The sequence below is a fragment of the Syngnathus acus genome, chromosome 21 (genome assembly GCF_901709675.1).
Source record: "Syngnathus acus chromosome 21, fSynAcu1.2, whole genome shotgun sequence".
NCBI lineage: Eukaryota > Metazoa > Chordata > Actinopteri > Syngnathiformes > Syngnathidae > Syngnathus > Syngnathus acus.
This window is the reverse complement of record NC_051105.1, coordinates 13,469,448-13,492,060: the sequence shown is the minus strand read 5'-3', so window position 1 is coordinate 13,492,060 and position 22,613 is coordinate 13,469,448. Positions and strand designations below refer to the sequence as shown.

Here is a 22,613-nt window from a genome sequence, read left to right as displayed (position 1 = left end):
AGCTTTAGGAGGGACTTCCAGACTTCCCTCTCCCCAACCACTTCATCCAGCTCACCCCAGGGGATCCCAAGACGTTCCCAGGCCAGCTGAGAGACATAGTCTCTCCAGCACGTCCTGGGTCGTCCACGGGGTCTCCTACCGGTGGGACATGCCCGGAACACCTCCCCAGGGAGGTGTCCAGGAGGCATCCTAATGAGATGCCCGAGCCACCTCATCTGGCTCCTCTCAACGTGGAGGAGCAGCGACTCTACTCCGAGTCTCTCCCGGATGACCGAGCTTCTCACCCTATCTCTAAGGGAGAGCTCGGACATCCTGCGGAGGAAACTCATTTCGGCCGCTTGTATCCGGGATCTCGTTCTTTCGGTCACGACCCATAGCTCGTGACCATAGGTGAGGGTAGGAGCGTAAATCAACCAGTAAATTGAGAGCCTTGCCTTTTGGCTCAGCTCTCTTTACCACGACTGACCGGTACAGAGTCCGCATTACTGCCGACGCTGCACCGATCCGCCTGTCGATCTCGCGCTCCATCATCCCCTCACTCGTGAACAAGACCCCAAGATACTTGAACTCCTCCACTTGGGGCAGGATCTCATCCCCGATCCGGAGAGGGCATTCCACCCTTTTCCGACCGAAGACCATGGACTCGGATTTGGAGGTGCTGACCCTCATCCCGACCGCTTCACACTCGGCTGCGAACCGCTCCAGTGAGAGCTGGAGATCACGGCTTGAAGAAGCCAACAGCACCACGTCGTCTGCAAAAAGCAGAGGCGTGATGCTGAGGTCCCCAAACCGGACACCCTCAACGCCTTGGCTGCGCCTAGAAATTCTGTCCGTAAAAATTATAAACAGAATCGGTGACAAAGGACAGCCTTGGCGGAGTCCAACCCTCACTGGGAATGAATCCGACTTACTGTCGGAAATGCGGATCAAACTCTGGCGTCGGTGATACAGGGACCGAACCGCCCTTATCGGTTGGCTCGGCACCCCGTACTCCCGAAGCACCCTCCACAGAACCTCCCGAGGGACACGGTCGAACGCCTTCTCCATGTCCACAAAACACATGTGGACTGGTAGGGCGAACTCCCATGCCCCCTCGAGGATCCTGTCGAGGGTGTAGAGCTGGTCCACTGTTACACGGCCAGGACGAAAGCCACACTGCTCCTCCTGAATCCGAGGTTGGACCTCCTGACGAACCCTCCTCTCAAGCACCCCTGAATAGACCTTATCAGGGAGGCTGAGGAGTGTGATTCTCCTGTAATTGGAACACACCCTCCGGTCCCCCTGCTTAAAGATGAGAGCCACCACCCCAGTCTGCCAATCCAGAGGCACCGTCCTCGATGTCCACGCAATGTTGTAGAGGCGTGTCAGCCATGACAGCCCCACAACATCCAGGGCCTTTAAGAACTCTGGGCGGGTCTCATCCACCCCCGAGGCCCTGCCACCGAGGAGTTTTTTTTAACTACCTCAGTGACTTCGACCCCAGAGATCGGAGAGTCCGCCTCAGTCTCTCCAGGCCCTGCTTCCACAATGGAAGGCGTGTCGGTGGAATTGAGGAGGTCTTCGAAGTATTCTCCCCACCGACTCACAACGTCCCGAGTCGAGGTCAGCAGCACGCCATCTCCACTGTAAACAGTGTTGACGGTGCATTGCTTCCCCCTCCTGAGACGCCGGATGGTGGACCAGAATTTCCTCGAAGCCGTCCGGAAGTCATTCTCCATGGCCTCGCCAAACTCCTCCCACGCCCGGGTTTTTGCCTCAGCAACCGCCGAAGCCGCGTTCCGCTTGGCCATCCGGTACCTGTCAGCTGCCTCTGGAGTCCCACAGGCCAAAACAGCCCGATAGGACTCTTTCTTCAGCTTGACGGCATCCCTTACCACCGGTGTCCACCGGCGGGTTCGGGGATTGCCGCCATGACAGGCACCAACGACCTTACGGCCACAGCTCCGGTCGGCTGCCTCAACAATGGAGGCGCGGAACATGGTCCACTCGGACTCAATGTCCCCCGCCTCCCCCGGAACGTGGGAAAAGTGCTGCTGGAGGTGGGAGTTGAAGCTCTTCCTGACAGGGGATTCTGCCTGACGTTCCCAGCAGACCCAAACGCTCTCTAGGTCGTACCGGCATCTTCCCCCATCATCGGAGCCAACCCACCACCAGGTGGTAATCAGTTGACAGCTCCGCCCCTCTCTTCACCCGAGTGTCCAAAACATGCAGCCGCAAATCCGATGACACGACTACAAAGTCGATCATCGAACTGCGGCCTAGGGTGTCCTGGTGCCAAGTGCACACATGGACACCCTTATGCTTGAACATGGTGTTCATTATTGACAATCCGTGTCGAGCACAGAAGTCCAGTAATAGAACACCGCTTGGGTTCAGATCGGGGGTGCCGTTCCTCCCAATCACGCTCTTCCAGGTCTCACTGTTATTGTCACCCAGTCAAACAATGGAGTCCCCAGAAGGAGCGCTCTCCAGCACTTCCTCCAGGGACTCCAAGAAGGGTGGGTACTCTGAGCTGCCATTTGGTGCATAGACACAAACAACAGTCAGGACCCGTCTCCCCACCCGAAGACAGAGGGAGGCTACCCTCTCGTTCACCGGGGTGAACCCCAATGGGCAGGCGCCCAGCTGGGTGTCAATAAGTTTACCCACACCTGCTCGACGCCTCTCACTGTGGGCAACTCCAGAGTGGAAGAGAGTCCAGCCCCTCTCGAGAGGGCTTGTACCGGAACCCAAACTGTGTGTGGAGGCAAGTCCGACTATATTTAATCGGAACTTTTCTGCCTCGCACACCAGCTCGGGCTCCTTTCCAGACATAGAGGTGACATTCCATGTCCCAAGAGCCAGCTTCTGCAGCCGGGGATCGGACCGCCAAGGTCCCTGCCTTTGGCCGCCGCCCAGCTCACAATGCACCCGACCCCTTTGGCCCCTCCCACAGGTGGTGAGCCCATGGAAAGGGGGACCCACGTTTCCTTTTCGGGCTGTGCCCGGCCGGGTCCCATGGGCGAAGGCCCGGCCACCAGACGCTCGCCTTCGAGCCCCACCTCCAGGCCTGGCTCCAGAGGGGGGCCCCGGTGACCCGCGTCAGGGCGAGGGAAATCTGAGTCCATATGTCTTTTTCGTCATAAGGGGCTTTTTTCAAAAAGGACCCATATTGTTCATTTGAGACCTAGTCAACAACCTGAGTGTACGTCTATTGTTGTCATGCAGCTTGATGAAGTTTTTATCATGCCCTGCAATCAGGGACTTATTCAGACGGAATAAAATGCCCACAGGCTAACAGCCCTTACAAACTCTTGTACCCTTACAAAAACAATATCGCAAAGTGAGTCCAAATGCTAAGATGGCTGGCAGCCAATGTTTACTGTAATTGAGAAATGAGTGCTGTTACAAATCTTGGATGAAAACATTACTAATCAAGTATCTCATTATGGCAATTTTTCTTCACAGTATCCTTATGACTACTTTGGATCTGATATTCCGTGTCTCTTGTCCATGGAATCTGAAGCTGAACTCTTTTGTGATAGAGTCACTATATGTGAAAAGGCAATAGATTGTCATTCCTCAAAAGTTCCACCGACGTCGTCTTTAGGTCTGGAGTCAGCGAGTGGGTCAAGGTTAGTTCACTTTACATTGTTTTTACATAATGATCACTTCAAGGCAAAATTGTTATGTTAATGTCAATGACTAAACAAATAAGCACTTAGATCAAATGAATGCTGAAATTCTGTGATCTCTATTATAGTGGCGTACGGTAAGGCTGAACGATTTAACAGTTTGGGACGGAATGGTACGGCTGAACGATTTAACAGTTTGGGACGGAAATTGCTATCCTAGATGTGATTTAAAGATCCTCAAAGCTATGATTTTTTTAAGGGCTCCAACGCTCACACAAACCAGTGCTGAACTAGTTAAAAAAAGAGTCACTCTACAATCTACATCATGCTCCCGGTCATGCCCACGGTAGCCTTTTGATTCATGTCTGCTTGATGGTGGATGGATGGATGGATGGATGGATGGATGGATGGATGGATGGATGGATGGATGGATGGATGGATGGACGGACGGACGGACGGACGGACGGACGGACGGATTCCACTTTTACAAAATAAGAGCCACCCACAATATGTATTGTGTGCGTGTGCGTGTATATATATACACTGCTCAAAAAAATTAAAGGAACAGTTTTTATCAGGGTATGGCATGAATTCAATTAGACCTTTCTGATAAGGTTTTGGTCAGGTACGTGGCAGAGGGGGTTGTTTATCAGTTTCAGCTGCATTGGTGTTGATGGAATTAACAACAGGTGCACTAGAGGGGCAACAACGAGATGGTCCCCAAAACAGGACTGGTTTTGCAGGTGGAGGCCATTTCAAGTTCCTCCCTCTTGATCTTTTTTAACTGTTTTTCCACAAGTGTTGGCTTTAGCTAGAGTCATTATCACGACTGGGCGCATGAGGCGATTTCTTAACCCACCTGAAGTTGCGCAGATCGTCCAACTCCTCCAGGATGGCACAGCCATGCGTGCTGTTGCAAGAAGATTTGATATGTCTCCCAGTACAATCTCCAGAGCATGGAGGAGATTCCAGGAGACAGGCAGTTACTCTAGGAGAGCTGGACAGGGCCGTATACGGTCCTCATTCCATCAGCAGGACTGATATCTGCTGCTTTGTGCAAGGAGGAACAGGTTGAGCACTGCCCGAGCCCTACAGAATGACCTCCAGCAGGCTACTGGTGTGAATGTCTCTGCCCAAACAGTCAGAAACAGACTTCACGAGGATGGCCTCAGGGCACGACGTCCTGTAGTGTGCCCTGTGCTCATTGCTCAGCACCGTGGAGCTCGATTGGCATTTGCCATAGAACACCAGAATTGGCAAGTCCGCCACTGGCACCCTGTACTTTTCACAGATGAGAGCAGGTTTACCCTGAGCACCTGTGATAGACGTGAAAGGGTCTGGAGAAGCCAAGGAGAGCGCTATACTGCCTGCATCGTCATTCAGCATGATCGGTTCGTTGGTGGGTCAGTGATGGTCTGGGGAGGCATTTCCATGGAGGGACGAACAGACCTCTACAGGCTAGAGAACGGCAGTCTGACTGCCATTAGGTATCGGGATGAAATCCTTGCACCCATTGTCAGACCCTACGCTGGTGCAGTAGGTCCTGGGTTCCTCCTGATCCACAACAATGCCCGACCTGTTGTGGCAAGAGTATGCAGACAGTATCTGGAGGATGAAGGAACTGACACAATTGAATGGCCCTCACGATCACCTGATCTAAACCCGATAGAACACCTCTGGGACATAATGTTTCGGTCCATCATACGCCGCCAGGTTGCTCCTCAGACTTTACAGGAGCTTACTGATGCCCTTAGACAGATCTGGGAGGACATCTCACAAGACACTATCCGTCGTCTCATTAGGAGCATGACACAACGCTGGCAAGCATGCATACTAGCTCGTGGGGGCCACACAAGATATTGAAAAGAATTTTGAGTTGCAGAAATTGAATTTAGGCAAAATGGACAAGCCAGCCATATCATTTTTTCACTTTGATTTTTGGGGTGTGTATATACAGCCCTCTGTAGGATGAAAACCTTTATTTCCATCAAAAGATGTGGCATCCTTTTGTTCCTGAGACATTAAACTGTCCATATCAGTTTCGATATCCCCCCAAATAATTTTCACCATTGAAATCTGATTTGTTTTCAGTGTTCCTTTAATTTTTTTGAGCAGTGTATATATATATATATACATACACACCGTATTGGCCCAAATATAAGACAACCCTGATTATAAGACGACCCCCTCTTTTTCAAGACGCAAGTTTGAAAAAAGACTTTTTGAACACCCAGTTAGATTTTTATACAGAAAATGAGTACATGTGAAACAAATGATTATAACAATATATTCGAGAGAAAAAGCATGTTATTTTGCCTCATTCAAATCATGCAAAAACTGTCTCCCATCTTAATATCTGAAGATTTAAATATGTAAACTAAAGTGCAATCTTATTTGTAAATGAATGACTTCTGGTTTTTGAAATGTAAATAAACCAATCTATTGTGATAAAACAACAAAATTGCAATAACTGCATTAACCATCAAAGTGAAGTCTAACTGTAACTGTAGTCTTGAAACAAATCTAAATAAGGAAAAACATTGCAATAATTTAATGCAAACTGCTACCGCTATTGTTGGGGAGCCTGAGGAATGCATAGGGGGTTGGCTCAGATGGTTATGCTCTTTTCGCCCCCGGGTGTCGGTCAGAACACATGAGGGAAGATGTGGTTCAGTTTTGATTGCTTTCCTGAATAATTGGCAAAAAAGTAACAGGCACTGTGGCTCATAGGGGCATACAGGCAAACTGGCAAAAGGAATGTGATTCTTGTGTGTGTGATTATTGTATGAAATGTGTGAAGGGTGTGTGTGTGTGTGTGTGTGTGTGTGTGTGTGTGTGTGTGTGTGTGTGTGTGTGTGTGTGGTGTGGGTGTGTGTGTGTGTGTGTGTGTGTGTGTGTGTGTGTGTGTGTGTGTGTGTGTGTGTGTGTGTGTGTGTGTGTGTGTGTGTGTGTGTGTGTGTGTGTGTGTGTGTGTGTGTGTGTGTGTGTGTGTGATTCTACAACAGACAGAAATACAGCACGTAAGTCAACGCTCCACTTCTGACGTCACACAACACTAGTAGACGGCACACATTACATAACTAACTGCGCGTAACGGTTTCGCTATACTAAATAACCACAAATGAAATTGGCAAGTGTATTTTAACGTCATGGGTTTCCACACTTGAAAAGGAAGGACTTGACCAGACTGGGATTCCACTCTTTGTTTGGGTTTTTAATGAGCGAAACAATCAAGGTGAAAAACCTTTAAAACACATACAAAATGGATGAGTTTAAACAAAAGATACAATTTTCTTCCAAATAAACAATGTAGATAAAGTTCAGTTCATTTTACTAAAAGGTCTTGAACATAAAGTTATCCTTTCAAACAAAAGTCAAAACACAACTTAATGCTTGTCATAAAGACTAAACTAAATGAGTCCAGTTGAGAACTGTGAGCTCACCGGTAGTCCCTTTGGTCTCCTCTTCCCATGAGTTTTTTCCTCTCCGTGGAGCTCAGTGCGAGTCGTTGCTACTGCTGTGTTGCTCGCTGATCGAAAGGATTGTTGTTTGCTGCTGCTGCTGCTGCTGCTGCTCACTGGACAAGAGGATTGTGCTGTTTGCTGTTTATGAACCCTGATGTGTGCGCTCCCAATCAGGATAGCTTGCGCTCAGCTGTTGAGGCGCTCTGAGGAGCTCCACTGCGTGCTGCGCGTTCCCGTCATACACCTGCAGTGACCCCTTGTGGTCACATACACCCACAGACAGGTGCGCACCTCCCAGGTCGCCGCAACACCTCCCACTCGATCTTTGCGTGGTGTACCACGGAAAGGTCGCACTTTTCAGGCCAACTAGTGTCCATCACACTGATCCTCTGCGGGGATGAGGACGACGAGGCGCCGCACGTCCCTGTGCAGTATGGTTCCCTTGCGATCCTTTTCCTTAGACTCCTTGGAAACCGGATTTGGAGACTTGAGTTGAACACATCCTCCCGGAGAAACCTTCACGTGGACATCCCGGACGATGCCTTTGCAATCTGCATTTACACTGATGACTCTTGCTAGCTTGAACTGCCCCCTTAGCGCATTTTGGTCGCAGAGCCAAACTATGTCTCCAACGGCAACATTCCTATCCACAGTATGCCACTTGCTGCGGATTAAAGGTTAAGGTTGGCTCCAGGATTTCCAAAAGTAGCTAACTTGCCTCTGTATCTCTTGCAGTCATTTGAAGGGGTAAGTAGTGTAGTCGAACGCCTTGAAATCTCAGCTCTGCGTGGCTCGACCAAGCAACAGGGTGTTTGGAGTGATGTATTGGATGTGGTCTTCACGACTCTGGATTCTGGCGTCGATAGGCCTCTCATTGGCAAATAAAAGTTTAAGATCAGGGGATGTTTGAGAATATTTGTCAATTTTCGCACATGTCCTGAGTGTTGTTAGTCACCTAAATGTTGAACAGAGGCTGTGATGTACCGAAGTCAAATTCCTTGTTTGGCATGCTCAAACATGGCCAATAAAAATTCTTGAATCTTGAAATACAAAGCAACAAAGCGATGCAAAACGTCGCCCCTGGATAGCCAGTTGTTGTGCAGCAGGAGATCGGCATATTCGCTGTCAACTTCATCTAGCAATTCACGGAACTGGCAGTGGTTTAATGCTTTTGCGATTATTTTGTTCACAATATGGATGACCTGGTTCATTACCTCCATACACTCCGGTGGGAATGTTTACGCACACAGCGCCTCTTGGTGCAATATGCAATGGAATGCAAGCAAATTTCGATCCAATGCTTTCTGTCGTAAAGTCACAAACTTTTGCGACCCTCTCATACTCGGTGTGCCGTCTGTCGCGACTGAAATCAGGTGGCCAGTGTGTATCTCTGTCATTTAAACACTGCAGCACAGCCTCGCAGATGTCGTCCCCCCGTGTTTGGCCTTATAGTGGTATCAATTTCTTGTTGCGGCCCATTAAAGTTCACGTACCTGCATAGCAGAGCTGTCTGTTCGATATCGGTCACGTCACACGACTCATCACAGGCAATTGAGAAAGCTGGAGCTGAATTGATGTCCTTGATTTGCTGATCGGTAATATTGTTTGCCATTCAAATTACCATTTCCTTCACTGTTTTTTTTTAATTTTCTGAATGATCTCGGTTTTGTTTTTGAAGTCCGAAAATAGGCACATATTTTAACGAATGAATCCTTCATGTACTCGCCATCGGTGAATGGTTTTCCGCGCTTTATTATCTCCCGGGCTGCAACAAAACTTGCCGCAGTAGTAGAGTTTGGAGATGCAATCCACTTCTTGAAAGTGTTTTTTCGTTCCTCAAATTGCACCTTTCCTCTCAGTTCCAACTGGGTGATCGGCAGCAAATTTAGCATGCTTTAGCTGAAAATGTCGCTCCAAATTGCTCTTCTTGTTATATTTGACAACTTCTCATTGCAAATCAAACATTCAGGCAATCCTTCAGCATTGGCAATGAAAGCAAATAGTTGAGTCCATTCTTTCTTAAAGCCTCTGTTCTCATCAGCAGTCTTTCTCTTTTTGCCTTTTGAATCCATGGCCCGTCACTCACACACCTGTTTACAACTCGCCTGTGCTGTGTTGCTTGCTATGACGCAATTTTGCGCCATTCTGAAATTCAGTATTTTTAATATATTTACAACTACATACATTTTCAACAGCATAAGAATGTTTGTGTCATGATTACCATCTAAAAACCATATTTAAACAAGCAAAACAAAAAAAAAACACATCTTTTTCCATTTTCACGCATTTTTGCAAGAGCTTCAGGAAGGAGCTAGGCGTGTGCTAAAGAGCCGCGGGTTGCCGACCCCTGGAATAGAGCCAGCTGCTAAGAACTGAAATTTTCCATTACATTTAATACATATCTAGACATAAACCAAGATGGTGGCTACAAAAGCAATTCAACTCACGCACTGACATCGAACATGTTAACTAACAGCTGACGTCCGTGATGAAGAAAAGATCCATGTCAAAATTAATATCAACATAAAATTAATATTGCTTATAGTTGCACTTTTTTGAAACCACAAATTACTGGGTTTTCAGAGCCACAAAATAATAAGGTCTCACAATTATTTACATTCAATTGAGCTTTGCTATCTGAGTTTTTATATTTATTTATTTACTATGTTTTTTATTTTTTTTATAAAAGAGACATGTTTACATGAAAATGCAAAAAAGAAGCAGAACATTATACTTTCTTATCCTTTATCAAAAGAAATATTTCCCTTTTCACATTTAAATAATCTACAATACTCACTTCATATTTCTTTACACTCACCATTGCCATCAGGAACAAAAGATTCAATTAATACAATGTTCTAAATTTCAAGCCATATCGCTAAGCCTGTAAGTCTCTATTGGACGCACTTGTCTGTCTAGTCATATATTTTAATGTTTTTAATGGCATAATGTACTTTACTGTCATAACTGTGTTACTGCACATTGTGAATAGTGCACTGAACCTTGATTACAAGAAAATAGCAAATCAAAATTGCAATCAATGTCTGTGATAATAATTGCATAACAATTTTTCCTAAGAATTGCTCAGCCCTAGCGGGCGGTGCATTGCAGGTCAGGACCTTTAGGAGGATTTATTTGACACTATTCCACCTCTGAATACCGTCACTATCATATTGCACTTTTACAAAATAATATACAAAAAATAAATATATATATATACTATACGTAGAAAGAGACATTTAGCGTATTTGGGCTGAAACCATTATTACCAAAACAAGCAACACTATAATCTTTCGTTAAACAACTCCGAACCTCTACAACAGTGGTTCTCAAATTGGGGTACGCGTACCCCTGGGGGTACGTGGAGGTACTCCAGGGGGTACGTGAGAATTTTCAAAAATATATACCGGTATTAAAAAAAAAAAAAAAGTAAGCCTGATTGTCTTGAGAATTAGTTATAAAAAGTTTGATGAAATACAAATGTTTGTTTTATATTCAGTATTCAATTTTAATCCTTAATAAACGGACTCTCCACAAACCAATAGCAGTCACCTGCGGTTGCCTTGATGACGCACTGTAACATGGAGATGTGGCTAAAGCGTAGCAGCGATGCTGCTGTTGAAAACACGGAGAAACAAGTAAAAATGAAGGCAAAACCAGAGCCGACGAAGTACCGACACTACATGAAAGAATATTGTTTGATGGGATTTACGTCCACAAGTTGTAACCCACCCAAAGCGCTGTGCTTTTTTTGCGGGGAGAAATTAGCCAATGCTAGCATGAAGCCGGCACATCTCCAGCGGCATCTCACCACAAAACACGGATGCCATGTTGGTAAGCCACCGGAGTTCTGAAGGAGGAAACTTTCTGGCTTCAAGTCATCCAAAGACACAATGCGACAAGCCTCCACTACATCAGCCAAAGCCCTGAAGGCTTCTTATGCGGTTTCTTTGCTTGTAGCTAAAGCAAAAAAGACTTTCACCATAGCTCCATGTTTCTCACTAAAATGTAGTATGAGTGCAAAAGACTCATTCAAGCTTCAACACTGTTCAATGCTTGTTCAATGCTTGTCAAATCCAAATCAAATGTTCAATGCAACAATTCAATTTTAAGAGGAAAGAGGTTTCTTTTTTTATCCCAAAAGAGGTAAAGTTGATTGTTTTTATGAGCAAATCTTTATTTATTATTAAGTTATCAATTTATTTTGTAAACAAGATATTATTTATTTATAATTACCGTATTTTCCGCCCTAAAAGGCGCACCTAAAAACCTAAAATGTTCTCAAAAGCCGACAGTGCGCCTTATAGGCCAGTGCGCCTTATATATGGATCAATTGATGAATTTGTTGATCCATACTGGTTGTACACAGTGCTCTGCCAAAATGTTTCAGTACGTTTTAGTACGACTAGTAAATTACAAGGTCGCATTGCTTCCCAACATTACGGTAACTGTAGTCAGGGGGCGTCACCGAATAGCTGTTGTACCCGCGAGGCTATTTCATTTAAAAATAGGCTGCTCTGTCAATGTTTCGAGTAAATCTACGGATCGATATGGAAGGGAAACATAGGTAAGTAGTACCAATGCGTTAGATCGAACTTTAGTCAGTTCCGATCATTTTATAGGAGATCGTTTGAGAAACGCGATTGTTTACACTTTGCTGAGGCTCATGGGAGATTGCGAGCTGAGGCTCGTGGGACTATGCGGATGGCTAATGCTATGACGATAGCTGCTATACGTACCAGGCTATTTCATGTGAAAATAGGCTGCTCTGTTAATGTTTCGAGTAAATCTACGGATCGACATGGAAGGGAAACATAGGTAATAAGTACCAATGCGTTGGATCGAACTTTAGTCAGTTCCGATCATTTTATAGGAGATCGTTTGAGAAACGCGATTGTTTACACTTTGCTGAGGCTCATGGGAGATTGCGAGCTGAGGCTCGTGGGACTTTGCGGATGGCTAATGCTATGACGATAGCTGCTATACGTACCAGGCTATTTCAGGTGAAAATAGGCTGCTCTGTTAATGTTTCGAGTAAATCTACGGATCGATATGGAAGGGAAACATAGGTAAGTAGTACCAATGCGTTAGATCGAACTTTAGTCAGTTCCGATCATTTTATAGGAGATCGTTTGAGAAACGCGATTGTTTACACTTTGCTGAGGCTCATGGGAGATTGCGAGCTGAGGCTCGTGGGACTTTGCGGATGGCTAATGCTATGACGATAGCTGCTATACGTACCAGGCTATTTCATGTGAAAATAGGCTGCTCTGTTAATGTTTCGAGTAAATCTACGGATCGATATGGAAGGGAAACATAGGTAAGTAGTACCAATGCGTTAGATCGAACTTTAGTCAGTTCCGATCATTTTATAGGAGATCGTTTGAGAAACGCGATTGTTTACACTTTGCTGAGGCTCATGGGAGATTGCGAGCTGAGGCTCGTGGGACTTTGCGGATGGCTAATGCTATGACGATAGCTGCTATACGTACCAGGCTATTTCATGTCAAAATAGGCTGCTCTGTTAATGTTTCGAGTAAATCTACGGATCGATATGGAAGGGAAACATAGGTAAGTAGTACCAATGCGTTAGATTGAACTTTAGTCAGTTCCGATCATTTTATAGGAGATCGTTTGAGAAACGCGATTGTTTACACTTTGCTGAGGCTCATGGGAGATTGCGAGCTGAGGCTCGTGGGACTTTGCGGATGGCTAATGCTATGGCGATAGCTGCTATACGTACCAGGCTATTTCATGTGAAAATAGGCTGCTCTGTTAATGTTTCGAGTAAATCTACGGATCGATATGGAAGGGAAACATAGGTAAGTAGTACCAATGCGTTCGATCGAACTTTAGTCAGTTCCGATCATTTTATAGGAGATCGTTTGAGAAACGCGATTGTTTACAGAGGGCTCGTTGGTTATTGGCTAGTGCAGGGGTGGGCAAACTTTTTGACTCGCGGGCCGAACTGGGTTCTAAATTTGGATCGGAGGGCCGAACCAGGAGCAGATGGACGTAGTGTTTGTGTGAAGTAATATAAGTGACCTGTAAAGGTCATTGCATAAAAGATTTTGGCCTTTAGTAGGTAGTAAAGCATGGATATTCCAAACAAGTTTTTTGAAAACAAATGCATTTATTAACAGCATTAAAAAAAAAATCACTAAAAAACTGCTATCAGTGATTCTCATAAAATACGACACTATTATTATGAATAACAGTCTCCATCACTTCAGTGCCTGCAGGTCAGATTAATGAAAAATGTTTATCTTATGAGATCACATCAAACAGCAAACATTCTAACCAAATATATCATCTTGAAGAATCGGTGAAAGCATACATCCAAATAAAGTAATCAAAACGGCAACACGGTGAGGGGTATCTGAACATCAGAGCAGAGTTTTAACTCACAAACACCTGGTAACAGAGGTGAGGAAACGGGAAACACTTCCTTAAAGTAAGCCTTAAGAACTTTACAGGTTAAGATTAGTCGCAAACAGGTGGTGCATCAATGTCCTTGAGCATCCTGCATTGTTTGAAAATGAGAATGGTCGCTAGTTTCAATCCCTGCTATGTGTACAAATCATATTCAAAATGCATTTTTTTACAACAAACTTGAGAGCCTCCCCTTCATTTTCAGTGGGAACAGTGTTGTTGGTCTCCCTTTTTTGCTAGTGCATCATAGTCTGGAGTAAAATTTGTTGTGGCAATTCTTAGGAGAGATCCGTTTACCTCGATCTGTGACGGGTTGATGTGGCTGAACGTCACGTCGCGTACGTCGAGCCAAATTGGCCACTCTTTTAACATTCGGCACTCACTTCTTTTCTTCGGGCCACTCATTTTAATGGAAGGATTCCAGGGGAAGGTTTGTGGGTGGCTTTAGCGTAAAACTGTATCTGAAAGCTCAGCGAGCGAATTACAAGAATGCTGTCGTCACAGCCCACGCTCTAAATTCGGGACTGATACAAATAGAGCGCGAGTGCGCCATGTCCGTACTACTGAGTACGTACGTACACGCACTTGTGAGTGTGCACCGAGCTTTCTGACACGGCTTCCGGTAGTAAATGCGCAGGCGAGCGGTTCCCCATCTACTGGGGAAACGCAGTCATTGCAGGCAAAATGACAAAAAAAAAAGTTTAATAATACAATTAATTCAGGGTTGGCGGGCCGGATTAAACGGCTCCGTGGGCCGGATGTGGCCCGCGGGCCGTAGTTTGCCCACCCCTGGGCTAGTGGATGCATACCGCAACCCTAGTCAACCTCAGTTTGTTGCAGTATAGCTTCTATTTTATGCGCCTTATAATCCGGTGCGCCTTATATATGGACAAAGTTTTAAAATGGGCCGTTCATTGAAGGTGCGCCTTATAACCCGGTGTGCCTTTTAGGGCGGAAAACACGGTAAGTTAATTTATTTTTGTGAACACATTTTTAGTTATGTATATTTTTATTTCCTTGCAAGAGATTATTACAAGAAAGATTAATATAAATTAGCAGTGTTCTGCATACATTATTTGAGTTTTGAAAGGGTTTATGCCTTCTTGGTGGTCACTGTTTACTGTTTATCGTTTTGTTTCTATATGCAATGTTTGAAACATAAATGTGTCTGTCAGGTACATTGCTACAAGTTGTTTAACTTTAATGAATCAAACACTGATGGGACAATCCTGTACCTCTTTCTTTTCGACCAGAAATGTGTTGCGCTGGTCAGGGGGTACTTGGCTGAAAAACTATTTCAAAGGGGGTACATCACTGAAAAAAGTTTGAGAACCACTGCTCTACAATATCATTTAGAACAGTTCACAATTGATATTTATCTAATAATATGAACTACATCATATTCACCAGAGATGCGAATTTATCTTTCTAACTCTGTAGTCAGAGTGTGGTGACATAATGCTGCAGACACAACCAGATGAGGCCAAAGTTAGCTGAATGCTAACGACTTGACTCACCCCGGTCACTGCTTGTTTTAATGGATTTATATCAACAGCAACAAACAAGGGCAGAAGCACAAAGTGAAGCGTCAGATGCGCGTCAATACTAGTCCGACAAGTCAGAGTCATCTGACGAACACGACTCCCAACGAACACGTCTCCCAAGTGCCGTCGTCAGATTGCACGACCGCCAATTCCCCACCTTTTGAATTTGTCTACACTGTTTTTGCCATTATTCACATGTCCTGAGTGTTGTTAGTCACCTATATGTTGAACAGAGGGTGTGTTTTACCGAAGTCAAATTCCTTGTTTGGCACGCTCAAACATGGCGAATAAAAACTCTTGAATCTTGAATCTTGAATCCTCAGCCGTGGCATCGGGAGGTGCCGGACCAGGTTCAGGGACGGGAACAGATGCTGGCCTGGGGGCTGGCACATCGACCAAATGTCTCTTTGGGATGACCTCTTAGGAGGCCGGTTAGGCTGCAATGCATTACCTGTCGTAGTGAAGCCAGGTTGTGGACCTGGCAACGGCAGCCGAGGAGGAGGCTGGACCGGAGGTTGCGGCTGTCGAAAAGACCGGGCCCGCGGCTGCAGCCTACGGGGCCGAAAGGCAAGGGCACTGGCTGGGAGCGAAGAGCAGGTTTGAGGCAGGGGCTTGCGACAGGTTTGAGGGGGCAAGCAAACAGATCCCAACTGGATCCCTGCTAGGCGGGTGCTCCTGGCTCCCCTCTGGCAAGAGGCCACCCAGTGGCCCTCACCCCCACAGTATAGGCATAGCCTACCTCTGAGGCATCTCATACGCTCCTCTGGCGAGAGCGAGGTGCATCCTATCTCCATAGGTTCTGGCCCACCTGGCTGGAGCGGAGAGCTGGCTGTCTAAGACAATGTCCCGGGTGGGCAACAGGCAGAGCGGAGCGACAGGGGGTCTTCGTCACACCCGAGGCGTCGAGCTGGCGTCACGGCAGTAGGGGTAAGGAGTTGACTTCACCTCCTTCTCACACCGTCTTGACCAGATCCGCCGATCCACCTGTGCGGCCAGGTCCATGGCATCCTCGAGGGTCCGGGGGCGCTCGTAGGACACGATTTTATCCTTGACGTATTCTGTGAGGCCGTGGAGAAAGGCACCCACCAGGGACGAGGAGTTCCAATTGCTCCGCCTCGCCACCGCCTGGAATTTTATGGAGTACTCCACTACGGACCTGCTGCCCTGGTGTAGCGTCATTAGTTCCTCAGAGGCGTTCTCCGACGCTGAGCCCAAGTCAAACATGCGCAGGACTTCAGGTGCGAAGGCGTCGAACAAAGAGCAGGCGAGTTCTTGCCGCTCATATTTGGCAGTTCCCCACAGCCGCGCCTCGCCCTTAAGGTGAGTGAGGACGAACGCCACCTTGGCTCGTTCTGTGGCAAACGTGAGGTTAAACAGGATGCGGCAGTTTGTCAAAAAAGCCCGGACATACTTGGGGTCGCTGTCGAACTTCTCAAGGTTGCCAAGTCCGGGCTCCGGGACGTCCACGAGCTGCCTGGGGTCCGGGTTAGGATGGGGCATGGATATGGCGGCAGGCTGTTTGGTGGGGCTCGGTCGGATGGCCGTGGACAGGGCTTGTGCAGATTGGGTCGCAGCAGCCAGAGGAGCCAAGACTTTAAGGACTTTGAGAGCTTCTACAAGCTCTTGGTGGAGCTGCTGGTGCTGCTGGAGCTGCTGTTGCTGCTGCCGGACGATTTTTGTTAATGTCGCCATCTCCTCGGAGGTCGTGCTAATTAATGTCCCACTCAACGTGGGACAGGTGGTCCAGGGCAGAAGGTCCGTGCGCTGCTCGCATGATGGGCAGTTCGTTCTGTTAGGAACGGAAACAGGGCAACCAAATGCAGCACGGATCTTAAATTACAAGAGGGGAAATGGGAAATGGAAGGCTGGACTGTGGCTGGGCAGCGGAACAGGAACCGGCGGTGTGCTGGCCTCGGAGCACAGTGGTGGCGTCACAGGCAGGGTAAGGAGACGAACCGACAGCCCCTGGCTTGATTCACGGGGTTTAAATAGGGCTGGCCTAACGAGCAGTGGCAGGTGCTGGTGATTGGCTTGATTGGGGGTGTGGCTGGAAGGCAGGTGACGCTGGCACATGACATGTCTTCTCATGAAAATGCTTTTATTTATTTTAGAAAAAGCATGCGTGTGTACAATGTGCACTGTTGAGATGTAACTACAAAGTAAATGTCTTAATTTTTTATTGATTTACTCTTTGTAGCAGGGCTGTGGACTCGGTCGGATTTTTGCACCGAGTCCGAGTCCGGCCTCTTGACCACGAGTCCGAGTCCGGCTGTCCATTTTTTCTGTTAATTCATGTGACTGCTTAGTCTTTATTCAAGGCTAATTTAGATCAAAATCTAAATAATTACAACAGTTTTGTGATGGCTTTGTCTTTATTAAACATATAAACGAATACAATAAACAGATACTTTCAAGTTTTAATCATTAATTACACCATTATAGCTCAGACATTTATCTAAACACAAATAATTAGTGACGACCCCACAACTATCGAAACACATCAATGATATAAGCTGGGTGACATAATCGTCCTTGACATTGGTACATAATGTAAACATTAGCCTAAGTGCAACTCAACGTGGCCGCATTGATCGTAACTTACGCTCCGTTTCCCCCCCAAATCTAGAGGCAAAACATTGTTCTCTCGCTACTCCCGGGTTCTTCCATCTTGGCTGCGCGCGGGGCATTGTGGGTCTTGTACGTGCACGCATGCAGGCAGGCAGGCAGGCGCGGGCGCGCACGCAACAACTAAATTTGTCTTCATAACAAGCAAGCAGGGCTGTGGACAGTATTCCGACGGGCATTCTCAGCAGCATGATGAAAATAAAATTCAATAACGTCACTGAGGCATATTTTAACGAACTCCACTTCATTGTATGGCTTTTTAGCCCGTGCAATGTTCCAAGCCAGTTGAAACAATGCAAGTGTGACAGTCTCTGAGTGCTTCGTATTTTTTTTTAAAAACTGTACCTATTTTTCTGCCTGACTTTTCAAAGTCTCCAAACTTGTGCTTGCGAAATTCAGTCCCTTTTGCAAAGTCCTTATCGATATTGGCATGAAGTGAGCTGAAGTGGCGCTGACCATTTGAAGCTTTTAAATGCGCCAATGACGTCCGACATATCAGGCAGAATGGCTTGCCATAGCGTTCAACAAAAAACAACTTTAACTCTGTTAAAAACGTCCTGTGTTCATCGTCATATATTCGTTTAGCTGTGCATTTTTTCCTTGCCATTTTGGCAAGCGTCTTGTCAGCTTTTCTGGACCTAATGGGCCCCCGTAGTCACAGTCGCCATTCATTAAAAAGCCAGCAAAACCAATCGCTCTGTTTGTCCCTCCTCCTTTGCGGGATTTCCCCTCACGCGCATGCGCGTTTGACCAAAAACCATATTGAACTCAAGCGAAGCAAATATGCACGAAAAATAAACACAAATGTTGATATGAACGTAAAAGAGCCGCATGAAACCAGCCAAAGAGCCGCATGCGGCTCGCGAGCCGCGGGTTGGCCACCGCTGATATAAACGAATACAATAAACAGATACTTTCAAGTTTCAATTCAACGACTTGAGTTTGTTCTTAGGAACAAAATGGCCTCAACCAAGTCAGCCTTCATCGCGCCGCGCTGATCAGACATGATAAACTTGAGCCCGGAAAACAGGCGCTCTACGCTGACTTGGCTTATTGGCATTGCTGTTAGTGTCCGAGTCGCTGCCTTGAGGCCGGACGGATAACGATCAGCTGTAACAAATGGGCTCTCTTTCATTCGACCAAGTGCCAACATTGCCTCAATTTCTTCATCTATGTCGGTTGGCGAGGTGGCGGCCGACAAACGCCGGCGGCGCTCAATGCTGTCAAGTTCTTTTTCAAACTTGATCGTAAGCAGGGCTGTGGACAGTATTCCTACGCGCATTCTCAGCAGCATGATGAAAATAAAATTGAACGTATTTTTTTTATTGTCTGACTCAGTGGACTCGGTCAAAATCAGCTCCGAGTCCGAGTCCGGCAAAAATGACCGAGTCCGACCGAGTCCGAGTCCACAGCCCTGCTTTGTAGCATTAACATTAATCTGTTCAAACCAATGCCATGATCATAGCCGTTAATGCCATTGTACTACAGATTAATTGATTGATTGATTGATTGATTGATTGATTGATTGATTGATTGATTGATTGATTGATAGAACTTTATTCATCCCACAGCGGGGAAATTCACTTGTCACAGCAGCGCATATGAGCGCAAGAATAAATACGAGTGCAAGAATGAAACAAGTGCTAGAATTACAAAAAAGGTTAAATAACAGAGAAGGACAAACACAAGTGCTGCTAGTAGAGACGAAACACATTCATTTTATCAGGTGGCATGCATGTTGTAAAGTCTGGCAGCAGAGGGAATGAAGGACCTGCGGAACCGTTCCTTCCTACACTGAGGGTGCAAAAGTCTGCCGCTAAAGGAGCTGCTCAGGGACCGCACAATCTCATGGAGGGGGTGAGAGGTGTTGTCCATGATGGATTTAAGCTTAATCAACGTCCTCCTCTCACCCACAACCTCAATGGAGTCCAGGGGACAGCCCAGGACAGAGCTCTTCTGACCATCTTATTCAGTCTCTCCCTGTCCCGGTCAGTACTGCCCCCACCCCAGCAGACCACAGTGTAGAGGATGGCTTCGCAGTGCAAATTGGTCTTCGGATAAGATGTCTCCTGCTCTGTGGTTCATGTTCCTCGTTCGAACTTTTTGAGACACTAATATTTTGACCCAAATTGTGACCAGTGCAAAACGTGAATTACAGGAATCAGAATCAAGATCTTTGTTTAGATATTGATGTCGCATACAGCAATAAAATATAGTATGCAAGTTATAAAAACATGTATTATGTTCTGTGTTTCTTCCAGTGGTCTGTACAGCCATCAGGACATGAGGAGAAACGAAGACTCTGGGGTTTACTCCACAGAAGGCAGCGAATGCCAACACCAAAAGCTAAACAGCAGTCAATCCTCCTTAGTAGCCTGCCAAGGCCCTGATCTAGATTCTGTGAAAATGCATGACAAAAGGCACAAAATTCAATGTGGGATTACAGTTGAAGATTTTGTAGACGGGCTTTCCTGAAGCTGTAAAGAAACTCTGAGGTGAAACAAAACTGATTTCCCAACCATGTCATGGCATGTCATGTCAAAATGTGTTCATACAGTTTTGGAGGGTTTACTTTACTGACATTAAGGCGTGTTTATTATTTGTGGGTTTCCTTTACTGACATTAAGGTGTGTTTATTATTTGTGGAATTATGTTTGTCTAGTTCAGGGGTGGCCAACCAGTCAGAGACTAAGAGCCACATTTTTTTACTGTGTCATCGCAAAGAGCCACATCATACACATGAGCACACATGAACCCCACACATGAACCCCCCCCCCACACACACACACCCCTCTGCTCAGCCAAATTTATTGTGTGACATTATTATGTCACGCACCAACATGATGACAAATTGACTCCTACAGTACTAAAACCACAGACCAAAGACCACATTTTCAACAATGAACATTGTGTGCATTGTCTCACACAGACAAACTCTCAGTTCAACAAATTCCACAAACAAAAACATAAGTTTTTTCACTTACTATGTGTGGCGGGACAGACCATTCGTTTGAGTTCGTCGTTTTCAGGAGACAAGATTTCAATAACGTCACTGAGGCATATTTTAACGAACTCCACTTCATTGTATGGCTTTTTAGCCCGTGCAATGTTCCAAGCCAGTTGAAACAATGCAAGTGTGACAGTCTCTGAGTGCTTCGTAATTTTTTTTAAAAACTGTACCTATTTTTCTGCCTGACTTTTCAAAGTCTCCAAACTTGTGCTTGCGAAATTCAGTCCCTTTTGCAAAGTCCTTATCGATATTGGCATGAAGTGAGCTGAAGTGGCGCTGACCATTTGAAGCTTTTAAATGCGCCAATGACGTCCGACATATCAGGCAGAATGGCTTGCCATAGCGTTCAACAAAAAACAACTTTAACTCTGTTAAAAACGTCCTGTGTTCATCGTCATATATTCGTTTAGCTGTGCATTTTTTCCTTGCCATTTTGGCAAGCGTCTTGTCAGCTTTTCTGGACCTAATGGGCCCCCGTAGTCACAGTCGCCATCCATTAAAAAGCCAGCAAAACCAATCGCTCTGTTTGTCCCTCCTCCTTTGCGGGATTTCATCTCACGCGCATGCGCGTTTGACCAAAATACCATATTGAACTCAAGCGAAGCAAATACGCACGAAAAATAAACACAAATGTTGATATGAACGTAAAAGAGCCGCATGAAACCAGCCAAAGAGCCGCATGCGGCTCGCGAGCCGCGGGTTGGCCACCGCTGGTCTAGTTCTTGTCACGTCAAGGGCAAAATTTCAGGTCTCATAAAAAAATCATTAATTCACTCATTCATTCATCGTCTTCTGCTTATCCACTCGTGTTGCAGCACTACCTGGAGACCCTGATACGTTACTAGACCAACCTGGAGACAAATACTCTCCAGCGTGACCAGGGATGTGCCTGGGACACCTCACCAGATGGCTGGCTTGGGCACATCTTGATAAGATGCCAAGGCCACCTCATCTGCCTGCACTAAGCATGAACAGCGCATCAACTCTGAGTCAAAGTCAAAGTCTGCTTTATTGTCAATTTCTTCACATGCTAAGACACACAAAGAAATCGAAATTACGTTCCCACTATCCAACGGTGACAAGACATAGTACACAACATACATACAAGTAAACAACACAAAAAAATAAAAACAAGAAGGCACAAACAATGAATAAATAAGAGTGATGAATAAATAATAAATAAACAAATAACATAATAAATAAGAGGAGCAAAACTGGAGCAAGTGTGCATACAGAGTTCGGGATCCTAACAGCCTGGAGTATGAAGCTGTTGGTGAGTCTGGTGGTGCGGGAGCGCAGGCTCCTGTACCTCTTCCCAGAGGGCAGAAGATCAAACAAAGAGTGAGCGGGGTGACTCACATCACTCACAATCGTGGTCGCCTTGCGGGTGAGATGGGAGGTGTAAATGTCCTTCAGGGAGGGGAGTGAAGCACCAATAATCTTACCAGCCGTGTTCACTATGCGCTGCAGGGCCTTCATGTTGTATTCAGTGCAGCTACCACCCCAAACAGCGATACAACTGGAGAGGACGCTCTCAATGGTGCCACGGTAGAATGTAGTCATGACGGCCGGAGGAGCACTTGCTCGCCTGAGTTTCCGCAGGAAGTACAGGCGGCGCTGAGCTTTCTTCGCCAGTGATGCGGTGTTGGTGGACCAGGAGAGATCCTCACTGATGGAACCTGGTGCTGCTCACTCTCTCCACCACAGCACCGTCGATGGTCAGCGGCAGGTGTTGGGTGTGACCCTTCCGGAAGTCAACAACAATTTCCTTGGTCTTGTTGACGTTCAGCAGGAGGTTGTTGTCCCTGCACAACGTGGTCAGAAGGTCAACCTCCAACCTCGTTGCCCTTGGTGATGAGACCCACTAGCGTCGTGTCGTCAGCAAATTTCACTACGCGGTTGTTGCTGTAGGTTGCAGTGCAGT

At 46.3% G+C, this 22,613-nt stretch overlaps 1 protein-coding gene across 2 annotated transcripts in view; it reads left to right on the top strand.

The window, feature by feature from the left end:
* LOC119139693 (interferon alpha/beta receptor 1b-like) overlaps positions 1-20,327 on the top strand; it is a 198,996-nt gene extending 178,669 nt beyond the window's left edge. For both annotated transcript variants that reach the window (XM_037280628.1, XM_037280629.1), the window contains 2 exons: positions 3,448-3,614; positions 19,941-20,327. In XM_037280628.1, the coding sequence (XP_037136523.1) occupies positions 3,448-3,614; positions 19,941-20,154 (381 nt within the window). In that variant the 3' untranslated portion in view covers positions 20,155-20,327. The remainder of the gene's footprint in view (positions 1-3,447; positions 3,615-19,940) is intronic.
* The last annotated feature ends 2,286 nt before the right edge of the window (positions 20,328-22,613 follow it).